General features: G+C 44.8%; 1 protein-coding gene across 1 annotated transcript; it reads right to left on the minus strand.

The window, feature by feature from the left end:
* Window positions 1–1,309: 1,309 nt before the first annotated feature.
* Got2 (glutamic-oxaloacetic transaminase 2) lies at window positions 1,310–23,540 on the minus strand. Its single transcript, XM_027405729.2, has 10 exons — window positions 23,339–23,540; window positions 14,216–14,372; window positions 11,913–12,041; window positions 10,468–10,527; window positions 9,030–9,191; window positions 8,768–8,872; window positions 7,786–7,936; window positions 5,668–5,833; window positions 3,300–3,450; window positions 1,310–2,423 (listed from the first exon to the last, which is right to left on the minus strand). Exons 1-10 carry the CDS (start codon window positions 23,425–23,427, stop codon window positions 2,301–2,303), a joined length of 1,293 nt encoding a protein of 430 aa, XP_027261530.1. The 5' UTR covers window positions 23,428–23,540; the 3' UTR covers window positions 1,310–2,300.
* Between the last annotated feature and the right edge of the window lie 687 nt (window positions 23,541–24,227).

The following is a 24,227-nucleotide window of genomic DNA, read 5'->3' on the forward strand; positions in this document are numbered from 1 at the left end:
ATGATTTTTGGGCAGAGTTAAGAGATGTAGATTTAATTTCATTCTCTTTTCTAGATTTATGTGTGTGTTGTATGCAATGTGAATTAAGTGTGTTCCTGGTACCCTCGTCAGAAGAGTATACTGGATCTCTGGAACCAGAGTTATAGATGGTTGTGAGCCACCCTGTGGGCGTTGGGAACCAACCCTGGGTCCTTGGCAAGAGCAAGTGGTGTGAACGATTGTGCCATCTGTCTGCCCCCTAATTTCATTCTTCTATAGGTAGATATATCTAGATATATCTAGTTTTGTCAGCACCATTTAGAGTATCTTTTCCCAGTCCCCCACCCCCCACTTGTGTGTGTTTGCACACATGCCACAGCATACAGGTTAGAAGATAACTTACTATCATGTAGGTTCTGGGGATTGAATTAGGTCATCAGTCTTCATAACAGGCACCTATCACCTGCTGAATCATCTTGCCAGGCGCCACTGTATGTTTTTGATATCTTTGTTAAAAACTGGATGTCTAAGCCAGGCAGTGGTGGCACACGCCTTTAGTCTCAGCACTCCAGAGGTAGGCAGATCTCTGAGTTCAAGGCCATACTGGTCTACAGGGCAAGTTGTAGGACAACCAGAGCTAGAGAAACCCTGTCTCAAAATACCAAAGCTGTCAGGTGATGGTGGTGTATACCTTTAATTGCAGCACTCAGGAGGCAGAGGTAGGCAGATCTGAGTTTGAACCCAGCCTGGTCTACATAGTGAGTTCCAGGACAGCCAGGGCTACACCGAGAAACCCTGTCTCGACTGTCCCCATCACCCCCAAACCCAACACTCCCTTGAAAAAGCCCAGATGTTTATAGCTGTGTGGCTTAATGTCTGGTCCTGTTTTGTTCCCTTGGCCCATTTTTGTGTCAATATGATGCTGTCTTTGTTGCCATGGCATTACTAGGTGGCATAGTTTGAGATCGGTATTATGATACAGCTGGTAGTTGTTTTTGTTTTGTTTTGTTTTGTTTTGCTCAGGATTTCTTTGATATCTGTGGTCTTTAGTGTTTCCATATAAATTTGGTATTTTTTCCCCCGTTTTGTGAAGAATGTTACACTCCACTCTCCTGTCTCTTGAGGTCTGAGGAATTACACTCATCTAGCTAGCACCTTTGAACCAGACCAGCTGAAAGGCAGGATGAAGAGCAAGATGCATTTCTAGTCAGGAACGGAAAGCTGATATGATACATCTTTTGGCTTACAGCCAGCTAGGCATGGCTCTGGACTTCAGAATACAGATCCTCTAATACCCCTTCCTCCCATTAAGTAGAAAAGTAGACAGTGGCTGGGTCTATAGTAGTTTTATTGTAACAGAGAAACCAGGCGGCAGTAAGTCTACATGATTAGAGCAGATGGTGGTTATCTTTTCAAAGGGCGGAGTCTGAGCCGGGCTGGCAGCAACAAACCCCAGAATATCTCCTGATCCTACCCTGTACTGTCTGACTCATGTGAGGAGACAGGCTGTGCAGCCAGGATGAAGGAAGAGGTCCAGCTGGGCAGAGGCCCCATCCCAGTAGGAGCCAATCAATCACTGAAGGGGACACTGAAATAAAATGCAGGTTCCCACTCTCCACGGTTCCTTGCTGAGAAAGGAGGGTCTGGCCTGAGCAGAAAGTTATGCTGTCCATGCTTACGTAAGTCCCGACAGGATGAGGTTAATGGTCAGTCAAGCAGAACGGGATGAAACTCTATAGAACAGCAATGACAAGAGGAGACAGGCTGACCAGACACAACATCATTTACTGTCCTCGCTGAAGTGGTAACAGCAACAGACTTATTGGTTTCTGTAAAGCACAATTTCTGTAATGTGATCTGCTGACACAGTTGCTCCATACTGGGAGGGCAAACACAAGGACAACTGTGGATGACAGAACTAGGCTAGGTTTTTTTCCTCTCACAACCTCTAATATGAGTGGTCTCAGTTGGGTCCACAGGGGAACCCCTGATACCAACGGATGCTTCAGTAAAGCTTCTATTCCAATGCCATGGCTGACAGGTTTTTGGTGCTGTGATTTTCTTGCTTGTGTAAACTCTTTCAGAAAAGTGGGAGACAAAGGGATGAGGGAGAGTTTGGTTTAGAGCCATCAAAATTCCAGACACCAGCCGTGGAAGCCTCTGCCCTACCTCTTTCCCGAGGAACACATTCAGTCGCTGTTATGCATTGTGGTTGGAAACAGGTTCTATTCACCACCATCCACCCCCCTCATCCCACACATGACTCTCATGAGAGCAAAGGCTGAAGGAAAGGTGGTCTCTGTTCCTTTGCACCCTGGTAATTACTTGGTGACCTGGTGAATGGCATGGGCAAGGTAGCCCACATTGCCAGAGGTGACTCCTGCCACGGAGATGCGGCCATCCTTTGTCATGTAGACCGAGAACTCCTTGGTCAGCCGCTCCACCTGTAGAGAGAAGAGAAGCTAACAACTACTCCCAGTGGGGAAAATTTTTCCAGCCTTGATAGCACACAACAGCCAACTTGTTGAAACAAAAAATAACAAAAATTTCCTCACTTAAAACTAGAATTTGGTATGTTTAGATAGCGTAAAAGTCTAAAAAAGCTATTTTTAAAGTAGGGCGATGGGACCTGTGAGATGGCTTGGCTGGTAAAGGTGCTTGCTATCAAGCCCCATGACCTGAGTTCATTACCAGAACTTATGTAGGAGAGAACTGACTCCTGAAGGTTGTCCTCTGACCTACACACACACCATGGTATGTGCACGAGTGCAGACAAGGAAAGTAAATGTTAAAAAATTAAAGCCAAAAAACAACAAACACCCAACAAAAGTCCCCCTCCATCCTAAGCCACTACCAAAAACAAGCTGGAAAAACAACAAAACAAATAGCAAAAAATAGAAAAACAGACAACTCTTCCCCCACAAGGTATGTACTTCAGACATAGCAACATCATGGGGGATACAGACCCAAACAAACAAACAAACAAACACCAAGTAATAACAGAGAAGACAAGGCCAGGGAGGTGGCACACACCCCTAATCAGTGACAATGACTGCAGTCCCAGGTACAGGGTGAGGTGTGGATGCTGGAGCCTGAGTGACCAGCCTGGGCAACACTAATGATTCCCTCATCTCACAACAACACAGCACCACCACCACCACTAAACCTGGGACCACCACTACATGCCATCTGCATCTAAATGGGCTCTAGATTAAGGAAATGAATTTGATTTGTAGGTGACTGCTGACAAATTCTGGTTTACCTTTAAAGGACAGGTCTACTGTCTACTGCTTGGTTGTGGAGAATCAGAGCCCACTCACCTGCTCAGGCTTTAGGCCAGTGAAACAAAACATGCCAATCTGGTCGGTGATGTGCTGCCAGTTGTGGGAGGACCCCTCTTTCTTCAGGTTGGAGACCAACTGGGTCCTCATGCTAATGATGCGGTCAGCCATGCCTTTCACTTCTTGCAACCTGTTAGGAAACAGACGGGCTTCTTGCTCAGGCCAAGCATTCTGCTTCACTCGAGTTCTTCTCCTTAATGCCTTAATCCCAGTCCTTAACGGGGGTCACACAGTTGGTGACTGAACAAGGATTATAAGTGTTCTGTTTTTTATTGTAAGTACTTTGTTTGGAAACTTTAGAAAATGTATGTGTAAGGGCATTTTGCCTGCAGTGTATGCACCACTTGTGTGCTCGGTGCCACTGGAGGCCAAAAGAGAGTGTTGGATCTCCTAGAGCAAGAGTTACAGTCACCAGGTAGATGCTGGGACTTGAACCCAGGTCCTCCAAAATTGCAGCCAATGCTTTTAACTACTACGCCATCTCTCCAGCCCCAGATAGGTTAACTTTTATGGTTAACATACCTGAATGCTGAGGAAAGTTTTAAGTATCATTTAAAAATGGGAAGACTAAGCTGTGGGTTAAACAGCAAAACAGCCTCTTTTTTAAATTTTGTTTTGAGACAGGGTTTCTCTGTGTAGACTTTTTATTTTTGTTTTTTTTTTGAGAAAGGGTTTCTCTGTATAGCCTTGGCTGTCTTAGAACTCACTCTGTAGACCAGGCTGGCCTCAAACTCAGAGATCCGCCTGCCTCTGCCGCTGGAGTGCTGGATTTAAAGACTTGTGCCACCACAGCCTGGCTAATATGACATTATTTTAAAGTTGAAGTAAATAGTGCCTTCTTGCCTTCATAATGAAGACAATATACTATAAGCCTACATGGTCTATGCCATATGGTAGGTGCTGAGGACTGAGATGTGGTTATAGCCCTTAAAAAGGTTACAATGGAGGTTAAAGGCCAAACTTATAAAAGAGGCAATGGTGGCACAAGGTGGCACAGTGTAACACTGAACAGCGCTGGACTAAGGAGGGTCACGGAGAAGAAAGGGCTAGTTCTTTCTGGGACCAGAGAGGACAGTTCTGTGTGCAGAAAGCCCAGCTTGCTTGATTCTCAACAGTCTTCCCTTTTCTCAGAACTGCCAGCTATATCCATTCCCATGCCCTGCATGGGATTTCATTTGTTGACTTTTGCCAACTGGACCACTATAATGACACTTCTCTGGTTCACTTTCATCAACAATCTCTTCATGACAACAACACGGGTGGCTACATCAGAGCCTACAATTGCCAACAAAAAACTAAATAATTTTTGTTTGGTTGTTTGTTTTTCAAGACAGGGTTGCTGTGTTTGAGACCAGCCTGGGCTACAGTGTCAAAGAAACCTTATCTTATAAAAAAGCAGAAAGAAGTAGTTGATATTTGGCTTCACCACACCACAGGTCAACCCTGGCTTCACCATACCACAGGTCATTCCTGGCCAGAGCACAGTTGCTTCTGGCCTTTGAGATCAGGTTTTTAATTTTTGGCAACAAGAGCCACCCAACTTTATTCAACTCTTAAGATCCGGGTCCTACAGGGACTAACCTCGTGACCTGTATACCCTATATGCATTGCTCACATTGCCAAACCCCGCCACCCCCCTCTTGCCAGAGAATAAAGTTCTGTCTTCTTATGACATCAGCCAGGTGTTTCCTGATGGGCCATTTTCTCTAGCTCCTTGAACACTACTTTGTTTTTTGCTTTTGAGGCAGGGTGGCATGTAGTTCAGGATAGCCTCAAATTCAGTTTTTAGCCAAGGTTGGTCTTTCCTGGGACTGGGGTTATGAATGATTTTGAATTACTACCTGGGTGCTGGGAATTGAGCAGTTAGTTAAGTGCTCTTAACTGATAAACCCGCTCTCTAGTCCAAATTAAGTAAGTCTTTTAAAAATTATTTAAAAACATTAACTTTAGAGAATAGGTATTGAGATTAAATACAGATAACAAAACCCTAAGTACCCAGAAACTGATTGAGTGTTAGCCAGTGAGAACAGCACAGAGGCTGAGGATACAGCAGTGGAGTGCCGGCCTATGCACATGAAACCAGGGGTCTGACCTCCAGCACCACAAACAAAAAGTATCTTTTAGAGGAGGTTTCCCATGCCAGGTACTTCAACTGAACTCCATTTGAAGGGGAGGCAGGCTTTACTAAAGGCAGAGAGTATAGAATAAAAGAGGCTGACTGCTGTTTCTGAATTCATGGGGAAATAATGAACTTAGTTCTGTCAACAAAATGCACACCCCTCTTCTTCATTTTCCACACGTGGCACTGTAAGGTACTAGATGGCCCGGAACAGCAAGGAATCATTACCATTGCTTTCTCAAGTCTGGGGAGGTCAGGATGGTTGCTGCAATCCGGGCACCATTGAGAGGTGGGTTGGAATACATGGGGCGGATCAGGATCTTCAGCTGTGACTCCACTCTTTTGGCTTCATCTGCATCTTTGCAGACCACAGTGAAGGCTCCCACACGCTCACCTGAAAAGATAGTGGATATTGTCTTCTAGGATGCTCAAACTAGCAGTGAGGAAATTTGCTACACAGTGTCTGTTCTGTCAGAAGAACCACCACAGTAATTTATGTTTGAGAGAGTATCACTCTGTACCCCAGGCTTGGAGACAGGTACTTCTCCTGTCTCAGCTTCCAGAGTAATGGGATTACAGGTATGAGCTACCACATCTGGCCTAATAGTTTCTTTCTTTTTTTTCTTTCTTTCTTTCTTTTTAAATATTTTATTTATTTAAATATCATGTATACAACATTCTGCTTCCATGTGTATCTGCACACAAGAAGAGGGCACCAGATCTCATAACGGATGGTTGTGAGCCACCATGTGGTTGCTGGGAATCCAACTCAGGACCTCTGGAAGAGCAGCTAGTGCTCTTAACCTCTGAGCCATCTCTCCAGCCCCTAATAGTTTCTTAATAGAAATAGTCTTTACTAGTCAGAATGGTGAATTGTCAATTATTCAGGGTCTCTTTTCAAATGTGTGTGTGTGTGTGTGTGTGACAGAGAGAGAGACAGAGACAGAGACAGATACAGAGAGAGAGACAGAGACAGACAGAGAGGGGGGAGGAGAGAGACTGAGAGACAAAGAGTGAGAGGGGTTTCTGTGTAGCTCTGGTTGTCCTGAAACTTGATCAATAGCCAGGCTGGCTTCAAACTCACAGATGTCCTCCTGCCTCTGTCTCCCAAGTACTGGGATTAAAGGTGTATGCCATCAGGCCTGACAGTATCAATTCCTTGTTTTACTATTCTTTTTCTGGAGTTGGAGTGGTACACCACTGTGCACATATGAAGGTCAGAGAGTATTGGGGCCCGCAGAAATGGCTCCACTTCATCTTGACTTAAGGTTCAAACCCACTATGGCTCTCTGAAGGTTAAACAGCAGAATGCTTGGTCTGAGGTGTGGCTAACGATTGGATGTCTTACCTTGACAGCAGAATGTTTGGCCTAAGAAGTAACTAATGGATGTCTTACCTTAACAACAGGATACTTAGCCTAAGGTGTGATTATTGTGTATCTTGCCTTGACAACAGGATACCTGGTTTAAGGTGTGGTTACTTGATGTTTTGGGTATCGAGAAGGTAATTACACTTGCTTGTTCTTTGTATCTTGGCAAGGAAGTCTCTTTGCCTTCCCCCACTTTTGATTGGGACATATAAAGACTGTGTGTAATAAACTTGGGGCTTTTCCCCCAGTATTCACTGGAGTGCCCTCCCAACTATCCTGTGTCTCTGCCCTTTTTTTTGTTTCGTTTTGTTTTGTTTTTTGTGGGGGATGGTTTTGAGACAGGGTTTTTCTGTGGCTTTGGAGGCTGTCCTGGAACTAGCTCTTGTAGACCAGGCTGGTCTCAAACTCACAGAGATCTGCCTGCCTCTGCCTCCTGAGTGCTGGGACTAAAGGCATGCTCTACCACTGCCCGGCCTACCTGACATTTCTTAATCCACACTTCCCCTCTCAGGCATGAACATGGGCAATGACAAGAGGGCAATTTGTGGGAGTTAGTTGTTTCAACCATGTGGGTTGAACTCCAGTCATTGGACTTGGTGGCAGGCACCTTTACCTACTGAACCATATTGCTGGTCTAGGATGTCTTTTTAATGTATTTATTCACTTGGCTCCTGTATCAGTTACTCTGCATAAAGAAATAACCAGTTGTTCCCCCTCCCCCTGCCCCATCTTTTTTTGCTACAGGAATTTAAGGACACGGAAGATATGGTTAAGAAAACCTACAGTACACTTTTTCTGTCTTAGGAAGACTACATATAACTAGCACACTAATGTGCACATACATGCATGTGAGCACATACATACACACACCATCCAGGGACTACCTTGTCCCTCTAAATTTTCTGCTTTGTGGTGTTCTCCCCAAGCTCTCCTTTGAGCTCATCAGAACACACCTTACACTGGGTCCTCTAGCTTACCATATAGGCCCATGTTCTTGGCATATGATTGGCAGAGGCACACGTTAATGCCCTGCTCGATGAAGTGGCGCACAGCCCAGGCATCCTTGTCACCATCACCACTGGCAAAGCCTTGGTAGGCCATATCAAAGAATGCAAAGAGATTCTTTTTCTGGGAAGGAACAAGAAGAGCAGAGTTTGAGACAGGCACCGGCAAATGCCATTATTACATGTATTGTCATGGACCACATTTGTTCACTCAAACACGGTCAACGGTTTCTCCAAACATGACAGTAGGGAAATGTCTGAATTCCAGAGGTAATTAATTTATCAACATACTTTAAGGTATTATTATTATTATTTTTTAAATACTTTGATGACTATGGTTCCTCAACAAACACTGAGAAAAGGAAACCTTAATCTCTGGTGCAAGAGATACTTCCAAGGCCCACAGTGGTCTGGGATATGATTTTTGGGCAGTACTAGCAGGATTCTGATGAAGTACTAACCTACACCTAAAAGTGCTCTCTGCTGGCTCCTTCTGTGTATCATTCTATTGGAAACTGAGATTTGATAGAAGTGATAAGAATGGGGACAGACGATGACAGGGATATTTTTCTCTCTAGGAATTCTGAACAGTGTCTTCTGTCATAGTCAGCTCTTCAAAAAGTCTATGCTGAGCAAAGTAGCAAGAAAAGGAGGGGACATGAAGACGTGCTTAAAAGGATGAGCAAGTAGCCACCAATCAGGACAGATGGAGGTACCGCCAGCAGGCTTCTCAGACCACAACAGCTGTTGTGCCAAAGACAAATGTTAGACAGTTTTATCAGAAGTCACTGCATCTAGGCTGAAGGACAAAACTATTTTCAAACTGTTCACATATCCTCTATTATGAAACTGCTAATTTTGCAAAGGAGGAACCCCTTCCTGGCCCCTTATCCTTGTGGGGTTTGGGGCAGGCTCAAGGTTAAGCAATGAGTTACTGACATTTCATTCTGCTCACCTTCATCACTGCTGCGATTTCCTTCCACTGCTCTGGACGAGGGTCCACGCCTGTGGGGTTGTGAGCGCAGGCATGCAGGAGGACAACGCTCTGCTCTGGGATTTTCTAAGGAGAAACAATCAAAAATTTTGCTGTGTAGCTTTAAAAGAAATAGCTAACATGCTACTGGTCACTGTTAGCTGAGAAGTGACAGAGACCTAGGAGGCAGATAATGAAACTAGCTGGGAGACGCTAGATGTCCAACCTGGAAAGTCACACTTACAGAAATGTCTTCTATGGCTCCTGAGAAGTCAAATCCGCAAGTCTTGGGGTCATAGTATCGATAACCTTGTAGTTGCATGCCAGCATCCCTGAAGATGGGTGTGTGATTTCCCCAGGATGGTTTGGGCAGAAAGACATCTCGGCTGAACTTAAAAAATCTTTGCTGAAAGATGGGATGAAAGGGAATGAAGAAAGAGGATAAGATGCTAGTGTTTTTGAGACACTTTCTTCCTCCTGACAGTAGCAAGATAGCTTGGGTTGGGAGCCAGGTTCTGACAGCTATTCTGGCTATGAGGTGAAACCCCGTGCAGGCCTTGCTAACTGAACTTCCTTTATAGGGATTGTGCTGGCTAGTCTTGTGTCAACTTGACACACAAACTAGTGTTATCTGAAAGGAGGGAACTTTAACTGAGAGGAGGACTCCGTAAGATCCAGCTCTGGTCTTGTGGTCTGTAAGAAAGCAGGCTGAGCAAGCCTTGGGAAGCAAGCCAGTAAGCAGCACTCCTCCAGGGCCTCTGCAGAATCTTGCCCTGTTTGAGTTCTTGTCCCGACTATCTTCAAAAATGAACAGCAGCAATGTAGAAGTGTAAGCCAAATAAATCCTTCCCTTCCCAACTTGCTTATTAGTCATTAAAAAAAAAAAAAGATTTATTATGTATACAGTGTTCTGTCTGCATGTATGCCTGCAGGCCAGAAGAGGGTGCAAAATCTCATTATAGATGGTTGTGAGCCACCATGTGTGTGCTGGAATTGAACTCAGGACCTCTGGAAGAGCAGCCAGTACTTTTAACCTCTGAGCCATCTCTCAGCACCAGTCATGGTGTTTTTGATGCAGCAATAGAAACCCTAACTAAGAAAGGGACTGAGTAAGTTAAAGCACACATTCCCTACTAAGGCTACTTGCTGTTCTGGGCATACTGGCTCCTGTTTTTAATCTCAGAATTCAGAAGCCAGAGGCAGGTGGATCTCTGTAAATTCAAAGTCAGTCTGGTGTACAGATTGAGTTCTAGGACAGCCACAGATAAAGTATAAAGTCCCATTTCAAAAAACCAAAACCTGCAGGGCAGTGGTGGTGCACACCTTTAATCCCAGCACTAAGGAGGCAGAGGCAGGCAGATCTCTGTGAGTTCGAGACCGGCCTGGTCTATAAGAGCTAGTTCCAGGACAGCCTCCAAAGCCACAGAGAAACCGTCTCAAAAAACAAAACAAAAATAACAAAATCAAACCAACAACCAACCCCCCCCACCTATATGCTCAATTCGCTGACTTATCACTTTATTCCTTATAATTTCTCTACAGTACTTTCTTTCTTTTTTTTTTCAGAGAACAGGAAACCTGCCAGTTCTGTGGAAAGAGAAAGCCTGATTGAGTAGCTACACATAGGATAGAAAGTATATAAACCTTAACTTAATGTTCTTTCTTGAAGGAGTTTCACTCACCAGAAAACTGGCTCCGATCCTTAAGGCTCCAGTCCCGGAAATAGTCTGCACAGTGACAAACTGTAGGGGAGACATGGAGTCAGTTGCTCTACCCTTTGCACTTTAGAACTTATTCTTGTAGCTATTTCCTTGATTATTTATTTTTACAGGGATACTTATTTACTTTCTCTATATGAATATTTTGTTTACATTTTTTGTATGTGCACCATGCTCACACCTGGTGCCCCAGGAAGTTGGAGGTGTCAGATCCCCTTAGGGTCTGGAGTCACAGATGGTTGTGAGCTGCCATACAGGTGCTGGGAATCAAACATGGGCTCTCTAGAAGAGCAACAAGTACTCTAACCCACTGAGCCACCAGTCCAGCTCCATTTAGTTATCTGTACTGTGTGTGTATGGGGTGGGGATATACGCATGCCATGGCGGGGATGTACAGGACAGAAGACAACTCTTTGGAGCTGGTTCTTTCCTTCAGCCTTTCTGTGGGTTCTGGAGATTGAACTCAAGTCATCAGGCCTGTGCAGCAAGCACTTTATCTGCTAAGCCATCTTGCTGACCCCTTAGAATCGAATTCTGAATGGCTTTATTAGAAACATCCATGTTACATGGAAAATTTGGGGATACAGAAATTCTTTAATATGCCAAAGGAATGATTTATGCACACACACACAAAATAGAAAGACACAAATAGTCACTAAATTCAGACATCATTTAAGAAATATGTAAAACCCAACAACCCTCTGACCAAGGTTTTTTAAACAATGATAGTCAACAAGTCCATAGGGTAGTGTTAGTCTAATTTATTTGTTTTTATTTTCTGTGGTGCTGGGATTGAACATGGCAGGCCAGCATTCCACCAGTGAGCTATTAATATACACTAGCCTCTGTATTTTTTTACGTCTTAAGGTTAGGCAGGAAAATAAATATGCAAGTGTATCCACTAAGACACATTTTCTTTTTTCTTACAAAAGAAAATAAGCCAGTCTGCACGTGCATCTTTTAGGATCATGGTCTTTTCTTTGTCCATGCCCACCTGGGCTGTGACAGGGCAGTAGAGGACAGCCATACCTGTCCCCTGCCTGGCCCTTAGTCTTACTCATGGCTGGTGTTTCCTGTTGCTTCTCCTGCCCAAGCCGGAAGCTTAACAGTGAATGTGGGGACTAATCATAGGTCTAAAACTAGGCACAGAGAGGCATTTCTAATGCACATTCAATATAAACAGATGAAACTCATCGGCACCAACAGCAAACTGGGCCAAAGCTATCAGTCAAATTCTGTTCAGTTTTCCAGATAACTGATATAGGTAAAATTCCTATCTGGAAAGCAGTTATTATTAAGTGTGGCTGCCTCTGTCATTACGCACATATAAACTGAGTTAATATTTCCCAGTGTTTAAAAGCGCTAGTTGTGAACACAGGCTGTAGGAAGCTCAGGCCCGCCTGGCTTACCCGGCCACTTTTCAGCACTTCGTTGTTTTCTCCCAGGGCTAATTCTGCAGAAGCCTTGCAGAATTCCGCCAGCCCCCCGATGGGCAGGTATTCTTTGTCCAAATTCTTTGCAGCAATCTGGGCCTCAGCCTAAAGAAGAGAAAATGAGTTTTAGTTTCCTGTCCGTCCTTCAACCTACTGTGATGACAGTAAGTGTTTTATGAGGTAAATGTCAGAAGCAAATCCATTCGCACCCCAACCCCCTCCACTTTACGTTGTTTCTGTTTGGGCAGACTATGAACTCCTGGGCCTTTGTGATCTTTCTGCTCAGTTGGGACTGGCCACTTAGCAGGCTTTATAATTCATTTAAAATCAACGTTTCAGAAGAAAGATAAAGTGAAATATCTGATATTTTGTATCACAGAAATACTTTTTATTATATATATATTATTCTTAAATAAGCCTGGCAGTGGTGGCACACACCTTTAATCCCAGCACTTGGGAGGCAGAAGCAGGCGGATCTCACTGAGTCCAAGGCCATTCTGGTCTAAAAAGTGAGTTCCAGGATAGCCAGGACTGTTACACAGAGAAAACAAACAAAAAACAAACAAAACAAAAAACCCCTACTATTTATTTATAGATCAGGTGATAAGGTTTCCTTATATGGACCAGAGTGGTAGTTTTGACGAGAGTCAAAACATAGGCTCTATGTTTGAATACTTGGTCCCAGATGGTAGAACTGTTTGGAAGTATAAGGTGTGACCTGGCTAGAGGAGGTGTTACTGGAGGCAGGTTTCAAATGACTGCTGCCATGCTTGGTGTGTGCCTCTCTTGGCCTTACTTGCAGAGCAAGACGTGAGCTCTTAGGTGTTCCTCCATCATGACCTTGCTCTGCTGTCATGGGACTTACCCTCTGAAACTGTAGCTCAATTAAATACTTTCTTTTATGATTGCCTTGGTCATGGTGTTTTGTTACAGTACCAGAAAAGTAGCTAAGATACCCAGGTTGGCTTGGAACCTGCTGTTATCTTGTCCCAGCCTCCCAAGTGCTGAGATTTTTAAAAAAACTGTTTTGTTTTGAGATGGGTTTTCTCTATGTAGCCCTGAGTGTCTTGGAACTTGCTACATAGAACAGGCTGGTCTTGAACTAAGAGATCTGCTTGCTTTTGACTCCTGAGGGATGGGACTAAAGATGTGTGCCATTATCCTGGCTGAAAGAAGATATTGTGGTAATTGGCCCCCATATGCTCATAGGGAGTGGCACTTTTAGGAGGCGTGGCTTTGTTGGAGTGGGTGTGGTCTTGTTTGAGGTAGTGTGTCTCTGTGGGGGTAGGCTTTGAGGTCTCCTATGCTCAAGCTATGCCCAGTGACACAGTTTATTTCCTGTTGCCAGAGGATCAAGATGTTGAACCCTCAGCTCCTCCAGCACCAAGTCTGTCTGCAGCTCCAACTAAATGTCTTCCTTCATAAGAGTTGCCATGGTCATGGTGTCTCTTCACAGAAACAGAAACCCTAAGACAAGTATAGTCTTTCTTGGTTACCACTTAACACAAGAGGGCTCTCTTGAAATGCATAAGAATAAAACTTACGTGCAAACTTAGGTGTATGTGAGATGACAAAATCAAATTGAATGTATAAAAGGAATGCATTTCAGGATATACGGCAGTCTAAGAACTTTCATTATCTGTGTGACCGTGGGTAAGATATTCACCCTTCTAAGTCATTGGGTTGTGGTGAACTGTTGATAACAAACAACAGCACTGGGTTTTGGTCCAGCCTGCAACAATAGTTTATCAGTCACCGAAGACATTTTTTAGGATTTTTCTTGTGATGTTGGGCATCAAACACAGAACCTTTTGCAAGCCAGGAAACATTCTACCACATCTAGTATCTCCATCCTTGAATAACTTTAAAACTAATGGAAATATTACTAATAAAAATGGAACAAAAGTAGAGAATGAAAGAAGTTATTAGTTCGGCAGAATGGGTGGACAGCACATTCCTCTATACATGGATTTCACCACAGTAATCAAGATGAGAGAACTGGAAAATAACAATGGAAGCCTCATCCACAGCTGGCTACTCCTCTTGTGCCCCCTCAGGATTAGGCACCATGCCTGATTTTTGATGGTGGAGAAGACCATGTGGCTATGATCTACTTTCACAGCTAAGAAAGATCATAGCCTAGAAAGCCCAGGTGATTCACAGAGCCAGTGCTAGAACCAGATCTTGGGGCTCTTGAGAATGGGCGAGCATGCCTTTTGTTCCTTTTGGATCCCTTCAGGTTCCACACCCTGTGGCAGCAGGACAGGTGCCAAGCTCACCTTCCGGACACTGGGGAGCACGTAAGGCTTCCCGTTGTCATCTCGATAGGCACCAACTCCCAGGTTCATCTTTTTGCTGTTGGTGTCTCTCTTGAAGGCTTCAGTAACTCCCAGGATGGGATCTGGGGGTCCCATTTCTACATGGGTCCACCAGGAGCTGAAATGAGAAATATTTTATGTCAGCCACATGAGCTAGATTCCTATGGCTAGGTATGTCTCCAATCTGTCAAAGATCCATTTTGGCACATGTTACACAGAAGTTACAGAAACAGGGAGCAGCTATCCAATAGCACAAAGAACTCAGAGACTAGAGATCAATATCTTTAACACAGATATGGCAAGGCGCAGAAAGGGAGCACCCAGGTTATTTTGGGTAGAATAGGGTACGTGCACAGGTTTAAAAGAAAAATTTCCTTCAACTGATTAATAAATAATGAAATCATGAAATTATAGGTAAACAGGCACAATTAGAAAATATTGTATTATAAATGAAGTAACCCAGAGCAAGAGAGACAAATGTCACCTGTTCTCTCATCTGTGATTCCTAGTTTGGAATCTTTTTTTTTTTTTTCTGGGACAGGGTATCTCTGTGTAGCTTTGAAGTCTATCCTGGCACTTGATCTGGAGAGCAGGCTGGCTTCAAACTCACAGAGATCTGCCTGCCTCTGCCTCCCAAGTGCTGGGATTAAAGGTGTGCGCCACCACTGCCTGGCCTAGTTTGGAATCATTAGATGTGTATGTAACCTGGAGTTACCACATAAACCAGAGAAGACAAAAGGGTCCATGTGGGCAAAGGAGGGAAGATACTCTAGAGAGGGAGATGGGGCATAGGCGCTATGAAGGGGGAAATGGGGGAAAAATGGGGATTTAACTGGGAAGTAGAGAAGGAAGGGGGATAAATAACGCTAAGAATGTTTGAACATTTACACACACACACACACACACACACACACACACACACACACACACACACACAGAGAGAGAGAGAGAGAGAGAGAGAGAGAGAGAGAGAGAGAGAAGAGAGAGAGAGAGAGAGATTAGATTATCCAACAAAAGTCCCAGTGCCAGGCATGGGAAAAGTTCCTTCAGGTTGTTGGTCAAGGGAGTCTAAGAGACTCCCAAAATGATATAGCTATTGCTGTTGTCCTTGGTTGTTTCCCAGAAATTGAAGGGAAGGCCCTATTGTTGAAAATACCACGTCAGGCATAAGACTTGGAGAAATTGATGTGGAACTGATCTGGAAGCTTCCTCCTGGGAACTAGCTCTCAGAGATTCCTAAAATGCTATGCAAGCTGTCAAGGGAAAGGAGCAATCGTAGCCTTACCCAGCGGTAAAACTTACAAGCCACAACAATGATCACCATGGCAAGACAGTTCCAAGGATGCAATGTGGCACTGTAACTTGGAGGCAATCAACAGCTGTCCAGTCAATAGGAGGGAATTCATGCCTAGTACTATAACTCTAGCCAACTGTCTGTTACTGTCATTTTCTAAATCAGTATACTTTTTAACTGTGTTCTATGTATTTATCCTTATGTCCACAGCTAAGTGGCTTACATTTTCTTCATTAGACTTGAAGTCAGCAAGTTCCAGCAATCCTTCAGTCTGCATGCTCCTGAGAAGTAGGGTTACAGACAGGTGTGTGCAGGATAGCCAACTAGGTTGGTGCTGGGATTAGAATTCCTTTCCTAATGATTGCACAGCAAGTCCTCTTAACACTGGGCATCTCTTCAGCCTGACTCCACCTTATCTTGGAGACAGGGTTTCTTACTAGAGCTGGAGCTCACCAATTTGGCTTGACTATCTGGCTTGTGAGCCTCAGGTTCTACCTGTCTCTGCATACACCAAGGTTACAGACATCTACCACTGTGCCCAACTTTTACTTGGGTGCTAGTGATCAGAACTCAGGTCCTCATGCCTGCACGCAAAGGACTTCACACTGAACCATCTCCTCACCCCATTTCAACAGCCATGCACTGATGCCCGCTAGAGTCACCTGAGCCAGGCGACCATACTGCTAGAGCAGTGCCCTCATCTTTCCTTGTTTCTTGGTAAATCACAAAATGCAACAGAACATTCAGTACCCATTTCTCAGCTTTCTTATATATTCTCTTTTAGTTTTGTTTAGTTCACATGTGGCCAATAGGCTAGTGGCTGCCAACAGTGGCCTAGTTGGTTTTATGTGCTAAGTATTCTACAGAGTTCTATAGAAGGATGGCAGAAATCTACTGTGCATGCATATACACAGGGCAGGGGGAGAGAGGGAGGGAGGAATGGGGGGAGAGGGGGGGGAGAGAGAGAGAGAGAGAGAGAGAGAGAGAGAGAACAAGCCCACCTCCACGTCTGGCTTATGTAGTTGCTGGGGCTTTGCGCATGTCAGGCAAGCACTCTACCAGTTGAGCAACATGCCCAGCTCTTCTGTGCTTCTGTCAATTTGGAGCTTATACTAGGATTTCTGCTTAAAACAAACAAACAAACCTCACCATGTGTCAATAATGGGGAAAGACTAAGGACCTAACTGACATGTTTTCCACCTCTCCACAGCACTGATGGACGAGATTACAATATCCTCAAATAACAGGCTTTTGTTATACCTCTCAGTACTTACAGCAATCAAGTAATAAATTTCCAGGCAAATGAGAAACCACATTTCTAGTACTTTGAATGTGCTATTTTAAAATTTGTTTTTCAGCTTGTTTCATCCAGTGTAAATTTAGGAAAAACAAATGCTGTATTAGATAATACTTAATACAAGTAAAAGGCATATCTGTTTTGAATATATATATTAAATTACCGTTACCAACTCTTAATTACATAAACTCAAATTCCTAAAATGTCTCTAAATTCATTTAAGAAAAACAATGGGGTGGGGACATGGGAAGAATTGAGTGTTGGAAGTGATGTAAATTCGTGTATCCATGTATTAAATTCCCAAGAAATTAAAAAGAAAAACAATGATTAAAATTTAGTAAAAATCAAATTTATATTAAGTGAGATAAATTGTTATTTGGAAGAACTTTAATTTCAATAGTAATTATTTATTCCTATTCTCATTAATATATTTTACCTCTCTGGCTTCTCTTGGCTATGACAGTTTGTTTCCTTGTTTTTGATGACTGATGCTTTTTGGTGAATTCTAGCTCAGTACACACCACAGGTTAATTTAAGTTAAAAGAGCTGACCAGAAATGAACTAAGGTAAGGCCAGCATTCAGACCTAATAATAAGTCTCCATGTCATGATTTGGGAGCTGGTTGGTGGCTCAAAAGAAAAACTGGTACAGGTCAGGCCCCCTTTTGAGGTTTTCTCATGATCAGGTTTTAGGAATAATTATATTTCATTCTATGTCACTGAAGACCATTTCTTTCTAATAACCTTTACAGGCTCAATGTGCTAATTAACGGATTGGTCACATGGTGGCTACACAGATTATTTCTGTGATTGGGCAGACATTGATTTCCAAGTATATTTTAAATTTATATACTTCTGCCACTTCTTTTGACATGCTCTAGGGGGATCAGAGCTGCAGTCATGGTATAGGCATGCTTTCTGCCACCACTTTAAGGGGATAAAGGGCACATGTGCTAAACTTTGTCAAGAGCTTTCTTGTTTAAGATGCCTGTGTGGGGACTCGTATCACTGGAAACAGAAGTTCAAAGATGATTAATAAGTGGTGGAGACCATATTGCACCCCAAGAAATACAACTGGTTTTGTTTCTCAAGGAAAAAACAAAGGTAGTTTGTTCTGAACTTCTTACTTTCCAAATTCCTTTTCACTCTTAAAACTTTGAAGAATCCAAAGATAATTTTTCTCCCTCACCTGAGACTTAGTTACACAAACAGCACAAGAGCATGGCAGCCTCCCTCAGTCATATGGCAGTCCCTGAGTCAGCTTGGCTTAGTCCTCTCCTCACACTGGGACACAGAGAGGCCTGGGGAATCTGCTGGAATCATAGGTGCAGATGCAGCTTCCACCTTTGGTAGTGTGGGCTAAGTGCTATCTTCCGCCCCTCTCACTATATAGCTCAGGATGGCCTGGAACTGTCATAGGAGGTTATAAAACCAAAAAGAAGGAAGGAGAGAGATTGAAACAAGATTCACCATCCGAATGTGTCCTCAGAGCAGCCTTTCTTCTTCCTAACACTCTTCTGGGCAGGAGCCCAGGCCCAGGATGAAAAACAAATATCTGAGAGAATGTGTATAAAGCAAGTTGTGGTCCCTGGTTATAACTGAAAAGAAGCTATGAAGTGCTATCATGTTTAAAGTTTGCTCATTCTAGATGGGCTAGTACCCCCGGTGAGGTAATAACGCACGCACGCGCGTGCGTGCGTGCGTGCGTGCGTGCGTGCGTGTGTGTGTGTGTGTGTGTGTTGTTGAAAACAGGGCCATACTATGTAGCTCTGACTGGCCTGGAACTCACAGAGATCCACTTGTCTCTTAGTGCTGGGATTAAAGGTGTGGGCCCCCAGGCCTGGCTCTATAAACAAAGTCTTTAAGGCAGTGGTTCTCAACCTTCCTTTAATACAGTTCCTCATGTTGTGGTGACCGTTACTACTTCTTGCTCCTGTTATGAACAGTAATACAAATACCTGATATGCAACTCCAAAAGGGGTCTTGAGAACCACTGCTTTACGGTGTCCTAAACTGATGATTATAAGCTTGCTGTGTGCTACTGTGCTAGGAGCTAGGACTGTAGAGAGTAAAACATTAATCCCTTCCCACCAGATTAGCTGTGGGGTGACCAGCAGGGAGGTACCAACAATGAAGCCTGGCTGTGATTCAGGTCCAGGGAACCCAGAAAAAGTCGACCAACCTCCTTGAAGGAAAGTAGAGGGTTAAGGGGCTTCCGGGAGGAAGGACCCTGTGAGCTGAGTGCTCTTGGTGAGAGGGGCAGGAGGAAAGGTGTCCACGACACAGGCTTAAGAATGAGGTGGAGGTGTGGAAGTTGTGTAGAAATTGGAAGTTATGGAAGCCAGACTCCAAGTGACTTAGATGGAGTTCTCAGCTCTTTCTGCAATCATTCATCTAGTCTCTGCCAAATGCTTCAGCGGGCACGGTGAATTATTCACTAGGATTTCCTTCTTAGCAATGTCCCACTGAGCCTGCGGCCAGTTAGTACTCACCAGCCAGCCTCACTCTCATGAGTAATGGGGTTGGCAGGCTCAGCACAGCCAGGTGGGCGGGGCTCCCAACAGGAGAACTCAGCCTCCATAGCTGTGCTTGGTGGGATACTAATTTTGTTATTTAAGAGCAGAGGCTTTTTTTTTGGGGGGGGGGGAAGGGGTCGGAGTCAGTGGTGGGCATGGGAGGGAGAGGGAACTGGGTTTGATGTGTAAAATAAGATTGTTTTGGGCTGGAGAGGTGGCTCAGCCATTAAAGGCTAGGCTCACAACCAAAAATATAAAATAAGATTGTTTCTAAATTAAATAAAAATAAAAAAACATTTATTAAAAGAAAAAAACAACCAAAACAGCAGAGTTTTCTGGCTTGGGATTTCCCAGGGTTTTACTTCTTTCAAAGGTGTCTTTGGGTAAACTGCAGGGACTCACAGCTTACCACCTAAGAACTGTGTGAGCAGAGGCAAAAGGAGTGAAGAGCAATGACTCCAGCTCTCATGAGTCCTCATCCATTCAATAGGAGTAACCACAGCTATCTCACAGGGTTGGTGTAAGAACAGAAACACACTCAGAAGAGCAAGGCACAGAGTGAGGACCTGATGTTTGCTAACTGGCATTTGTTTCTATGTCATTTGTCACCATTCGGCTACTAGTGTGGAGCCCTGCAAGACCAATATGTAGGGAATTAAAAGAGCATATGGTCATAGGAATTTATGGCCAAATGCTATGCCTTTCTGGTTTTAAAATTATTGTTACTATTATTTTACATACTCATGTGACATTATCATCTTTCCCCATCCTTAGCTCTAGGTCAGGGATTAAAAAAAAAAATTCTTCTCTTCCTCTTTTTAACTGTTGCTATAGGCTGTGAGGAAGAAATACAAACTTTGAAACAACTCAAATAGGTTTTGGTTGTTTCTCTTCTTCAGCTCAGACAGAAGCCATGCAGCCACCTGCCTGTCGACATCACTGTCAGTAACTGCCGAGTGAAATGAATACTGTGAATGTCAAGGACACTCAAACCTCCAGAAAGCAACTTTCACTTTTAAAAAAGGGTCCTTAAACAATGACAGAGTTGCCCCTAATCACAAGGACAGATGTTTAATAATGTGAACAACACTTACATAAAATATGTAGCATACAAATTCTCTAGAAGCCCCAGCCATGAATATTCTCACATAACTCTCAAAAAGAATGCTCCGAACAATTTCAAAACACTGAATTTTAAGCATTCTAAGCATAGGAGCAGTAATCCTTTGATTAGCTATGAGTGATCAAATTCCAGGTTCTCTATGTCCCTCATTATCCCACGCCTTATAACTGTAAGATTACAGACACAAGAAATCTCTCATATCTGTAAAGTAATGGCAGTAGATGAAAACGAGAGCTCTCTGGGGGTAAACTGATAACCTATGGCCTGCAAAGTGATTCCTACTGATGCCCTTTGTACAGAAGCACAGGGCCACAAACATTGAGCAACAGTGACCACCCAACCAAAAGATGTTAGGTACAAAGTATTCAGATAAGCATTTCCAGCTCAAATGCTCTGAATTTCCCAAGGCTTAAACAGCTTCTGAAAAGCTTTCCCTCAGTCATATTTATTTACAGTCTCACATGGTAGCACAGGTTGGCCTGGAACTCACTTTGTGTAGCCTAGGAGAATGGCCTCAAATTCAGGACACTTTCCCTGTCTCAGCCTCCTAATATTTTGGTTTTGGAACATATTTTGCAGCTCTACAGTTCCCTTTATGTGTAGATTTTGATCTAAAAATGCAAAACATTAAAACGCTGCATTCGCGGGCGGTGGTGGCACACGCCTTTAATCCCAGCACTCGAGAGGCAGAGGCAGGCGGATCTTTGTGAGTTGGAGACCATCCTGGTCTACAAGAGCTAGTTCCAGGACAGCCTCCAAAGCCACAGGGAAACCCTGTCTCAGGAAAAAAAAAAAAAAAAAAAAAAAACAAAAACAAAAAAACCCCACTGCATTCGTTCACAAATGAGGGCTCGGAATAAAAACATGCAAAGTGAAAGGCATTCCATAGGCCAGGCATCCATCTCAGTGGCAGAGTACTTGCCTAGCATGAGCAGAGGCCCTGGGTTCTATCCCCAGTGGGGGAATGAATAAGAAGCTGGGTGCAGTAACACTGGGAAAGAACAGCAAGATCATTGCAGCATGCTCCAGGCCAGCCTGGTGTCCATAGCAGAGTTTCTGGCTAGCCAGGGCTACATCGTAACTCCATCTCAAACTACAAAAGCCAGACAGACAAAAACTATGCTGGACACTGCTGTAAGTGCATAGTTACAACTCTGAACAAAGTTGCCAAGGCCTCTGCTCACCCTACCTTAAACTCTAACTGGATGAGTTGGTGTTGGCCCGCGTGTGAGACAGAGGCAGGAGGATCTCTATTGGTTTGAGACCTGGTCTACAAGAGCTAGTTCCAGGACAGCCTCCAAGGCCACAGAGAAACCCTGTCTCAAAAAACAAAAACAAACAAACAAAAATTCTACTGGAAAAAGACAGAAAAAGGGACATTAGGCTCTCATAGCAAAAGAATCCCTACACAGTCACATTCAAAGGGGGACTTCCCCAAGCAGTTTAAACAAAGCTCAGGCCTTTCAGTTATATACATAAAACAAGAGAAATTTTAAGGTTAAAATAACAGATAACAGGAAAAGATAACAGAAAAGCAGATTTTTCTCCTGCCCACAGAAATACTCCTTTTTGTTTTCCAAATTTGCGGCAAAATAAGGTTTGCCTAATTCTTCTCATCAGGTGGCTAGGCTTAAAAGGGCACACACTGGCAACGAGCCAAAACTGGGCTCTGGTCAGGACAGACTGTTCTGCTGGCTTGAAGACTACCTGAACGCGTTCAAAGGAAAGGCCAAGGCAAGTATAAAAGTAAGTAGGCTTTGCTCCTAGTCAGTTAGTACGTGCTTCAGGGAGGTCTCAGCAGGAGTCTCAAGGAGACTGCCTCAAATCTGTTTTCTTGGGTGAAATGGCTCTTCTGGCTCAGGGGAAGAATTAGGAGCTACTAGCTCCATTTAGGCCCTGAACTTTCTCTAGTAAAACTCAGTTCAGGATGACACATTTGTTATTTTTTTTAAAGAGCAAAGTCACTCCTCTGTCTTGCTCACAGCTGCATCACTGGCAACTGGTCCAGTGCCTGGCACGAAGAAAGTGGGTTACGAAATATTTAAGGGACGAAAGGGCCGACTGAGACGGAAAGATTGATGGCCCCCAGTCAGCCGAATCTCCCAAGGGTTTAAAACAAAGAAAGTGCATCACACTACACTTCAACTCTTTCCCATCCAAAGGCCAGATAGGTCTGATGGGGGAGGGGTGTCACCAGGTACTAGAGTGGTGACACGGAGGGAAAGATGCACCACGCCAAGGTCACGGATGCAGGAAGAGTCGCGGGGTCTTGGTACCCCGAGAACCTCGCTCCATGTGATCACATTCCCCTCGGATACACACGCAGCAGTCAGATTCCACGCTGCATGGCCAGGTATAATCCTCTGGAGCCGGACAAGAGGGCCAGCTCCCCTGCAGGGCAGCTGGTCAAGGGCATGCGCGCCCCCCAGCGCCACAGCCAATCGGTGACACACAGCCCCGGCACCACAGCCAATCGGCGAGAGGCTGGCCCGGCGCCGCCGCCCACGTGCTCACCCCTAGCCCCGCACCCCACCGCGCCGAGTCAGCATCTGGGACCCCAATCACCCGCTAGAATTGGGGTCCGGGTGCAGCGAAGAGCCACAATTCCCGTCCCAGGGACTGCGATGGCTCGCTGTCCAGCGATGCAGGAGAGGGATGGGTCTTGAGGGTCGCCGTGAGGCGCGGACACTCAGCCCTCATCCCCGGGGCAGGGATTCCCTTGGGGACACGGGCGAGTGAGGATGCGTGCGTGTGCTAGCGCGCGGGCAGGGTGCAGGTGTCGCAGCGTCCATAGCTCGGCTGGGCAGGGACAGGCCCGCGGTCCGCTCCATCTCAGTATCCCTCGATCGGCTCACCTGGCTCTGGCAGAGGCTGCGGCCGCAAGGCCTGGGTGAAAGGCGGCAGCCACCCCGGAGAGGACGCGGCTGGAGTGCAGCAGGGCCATGATGGGTGGCAAGACGGCAGTGGACAGTGGCAGAACCGAGAGCACAGGGAGCGTCCGCAGGAACAGAGGCGCGGGCTCCTAAAAGGTGAGGACACCGACTTTCCTGGGCGTGGCTAGAGCGGCGGGAACGAGCCTTGTCACAGCGGCCCCTGGCGGTCCGGGGCAGAATGAGGACGCCTCCAGGGAGGTCATGGAAACCTGCAAGGACGCCGCTATTCACCGCCTGTGAAACCTGCGAAGCAGTGTGTGAGGATGCGCAGAACGCGGCGCTCAGCGCTCTGCATCCAATCATCTGGTCCGTCGAAGGCAGCTGCTAGTGTGCCAGTTTGAAAGGCGGGAAGTAGGCTGACGCCAAGAGAGCATTGTTTTTTTTTCCCACTGCAGCACAGCCTTTAAGACACAATGTAGCCTTTCTTTCGATCATTTACCCACCAGCTGGACTCTCCCTAAATGCTGGTGTCTCAACGTCCGGAATGCCTCCATGTCCCTGTTACAGAGAGGACAGCAGGTGTATTCTGTGGGGTGGTTGTGAGGATTAGTTGAGATTAGCCGATTATGCCTAAAAACAAGGGCTAATTAGTAGATACAGAATAATCCACGACCAGCGACAAACTGTTGCACATCATATCATCACAATTATGTTTGGAAGAAACGAATAATGTTTTAAAGGGTGGGGTAATGAATTTGAGACAAGTCTATAAGTTGACCAAGTCTACTTTAAACATAGGATAGTTCCCGGTCACTCTTCTTAGAAATCTGTATAGAATTGAACCACTTGTTAATTTAATTTGTCCTCTGTC

The sequence above is a fragment of the Cricetulus griseus genome, chromosome 3 (assembly GCF_003668045.3).
Source record: "Cricetulus griseus strain 17A/GY chromosome 3, alternate assembly CriGri-PICRH-1.0, whole genome shotgun sequence".
Taxonomy (NCBI): domain Eukaryota; kingdom Metazoa; phylum Chordata; class Mammalia; order Rodentia; family Cricetidae; genus Cricetulus; species Cricetulus griseus.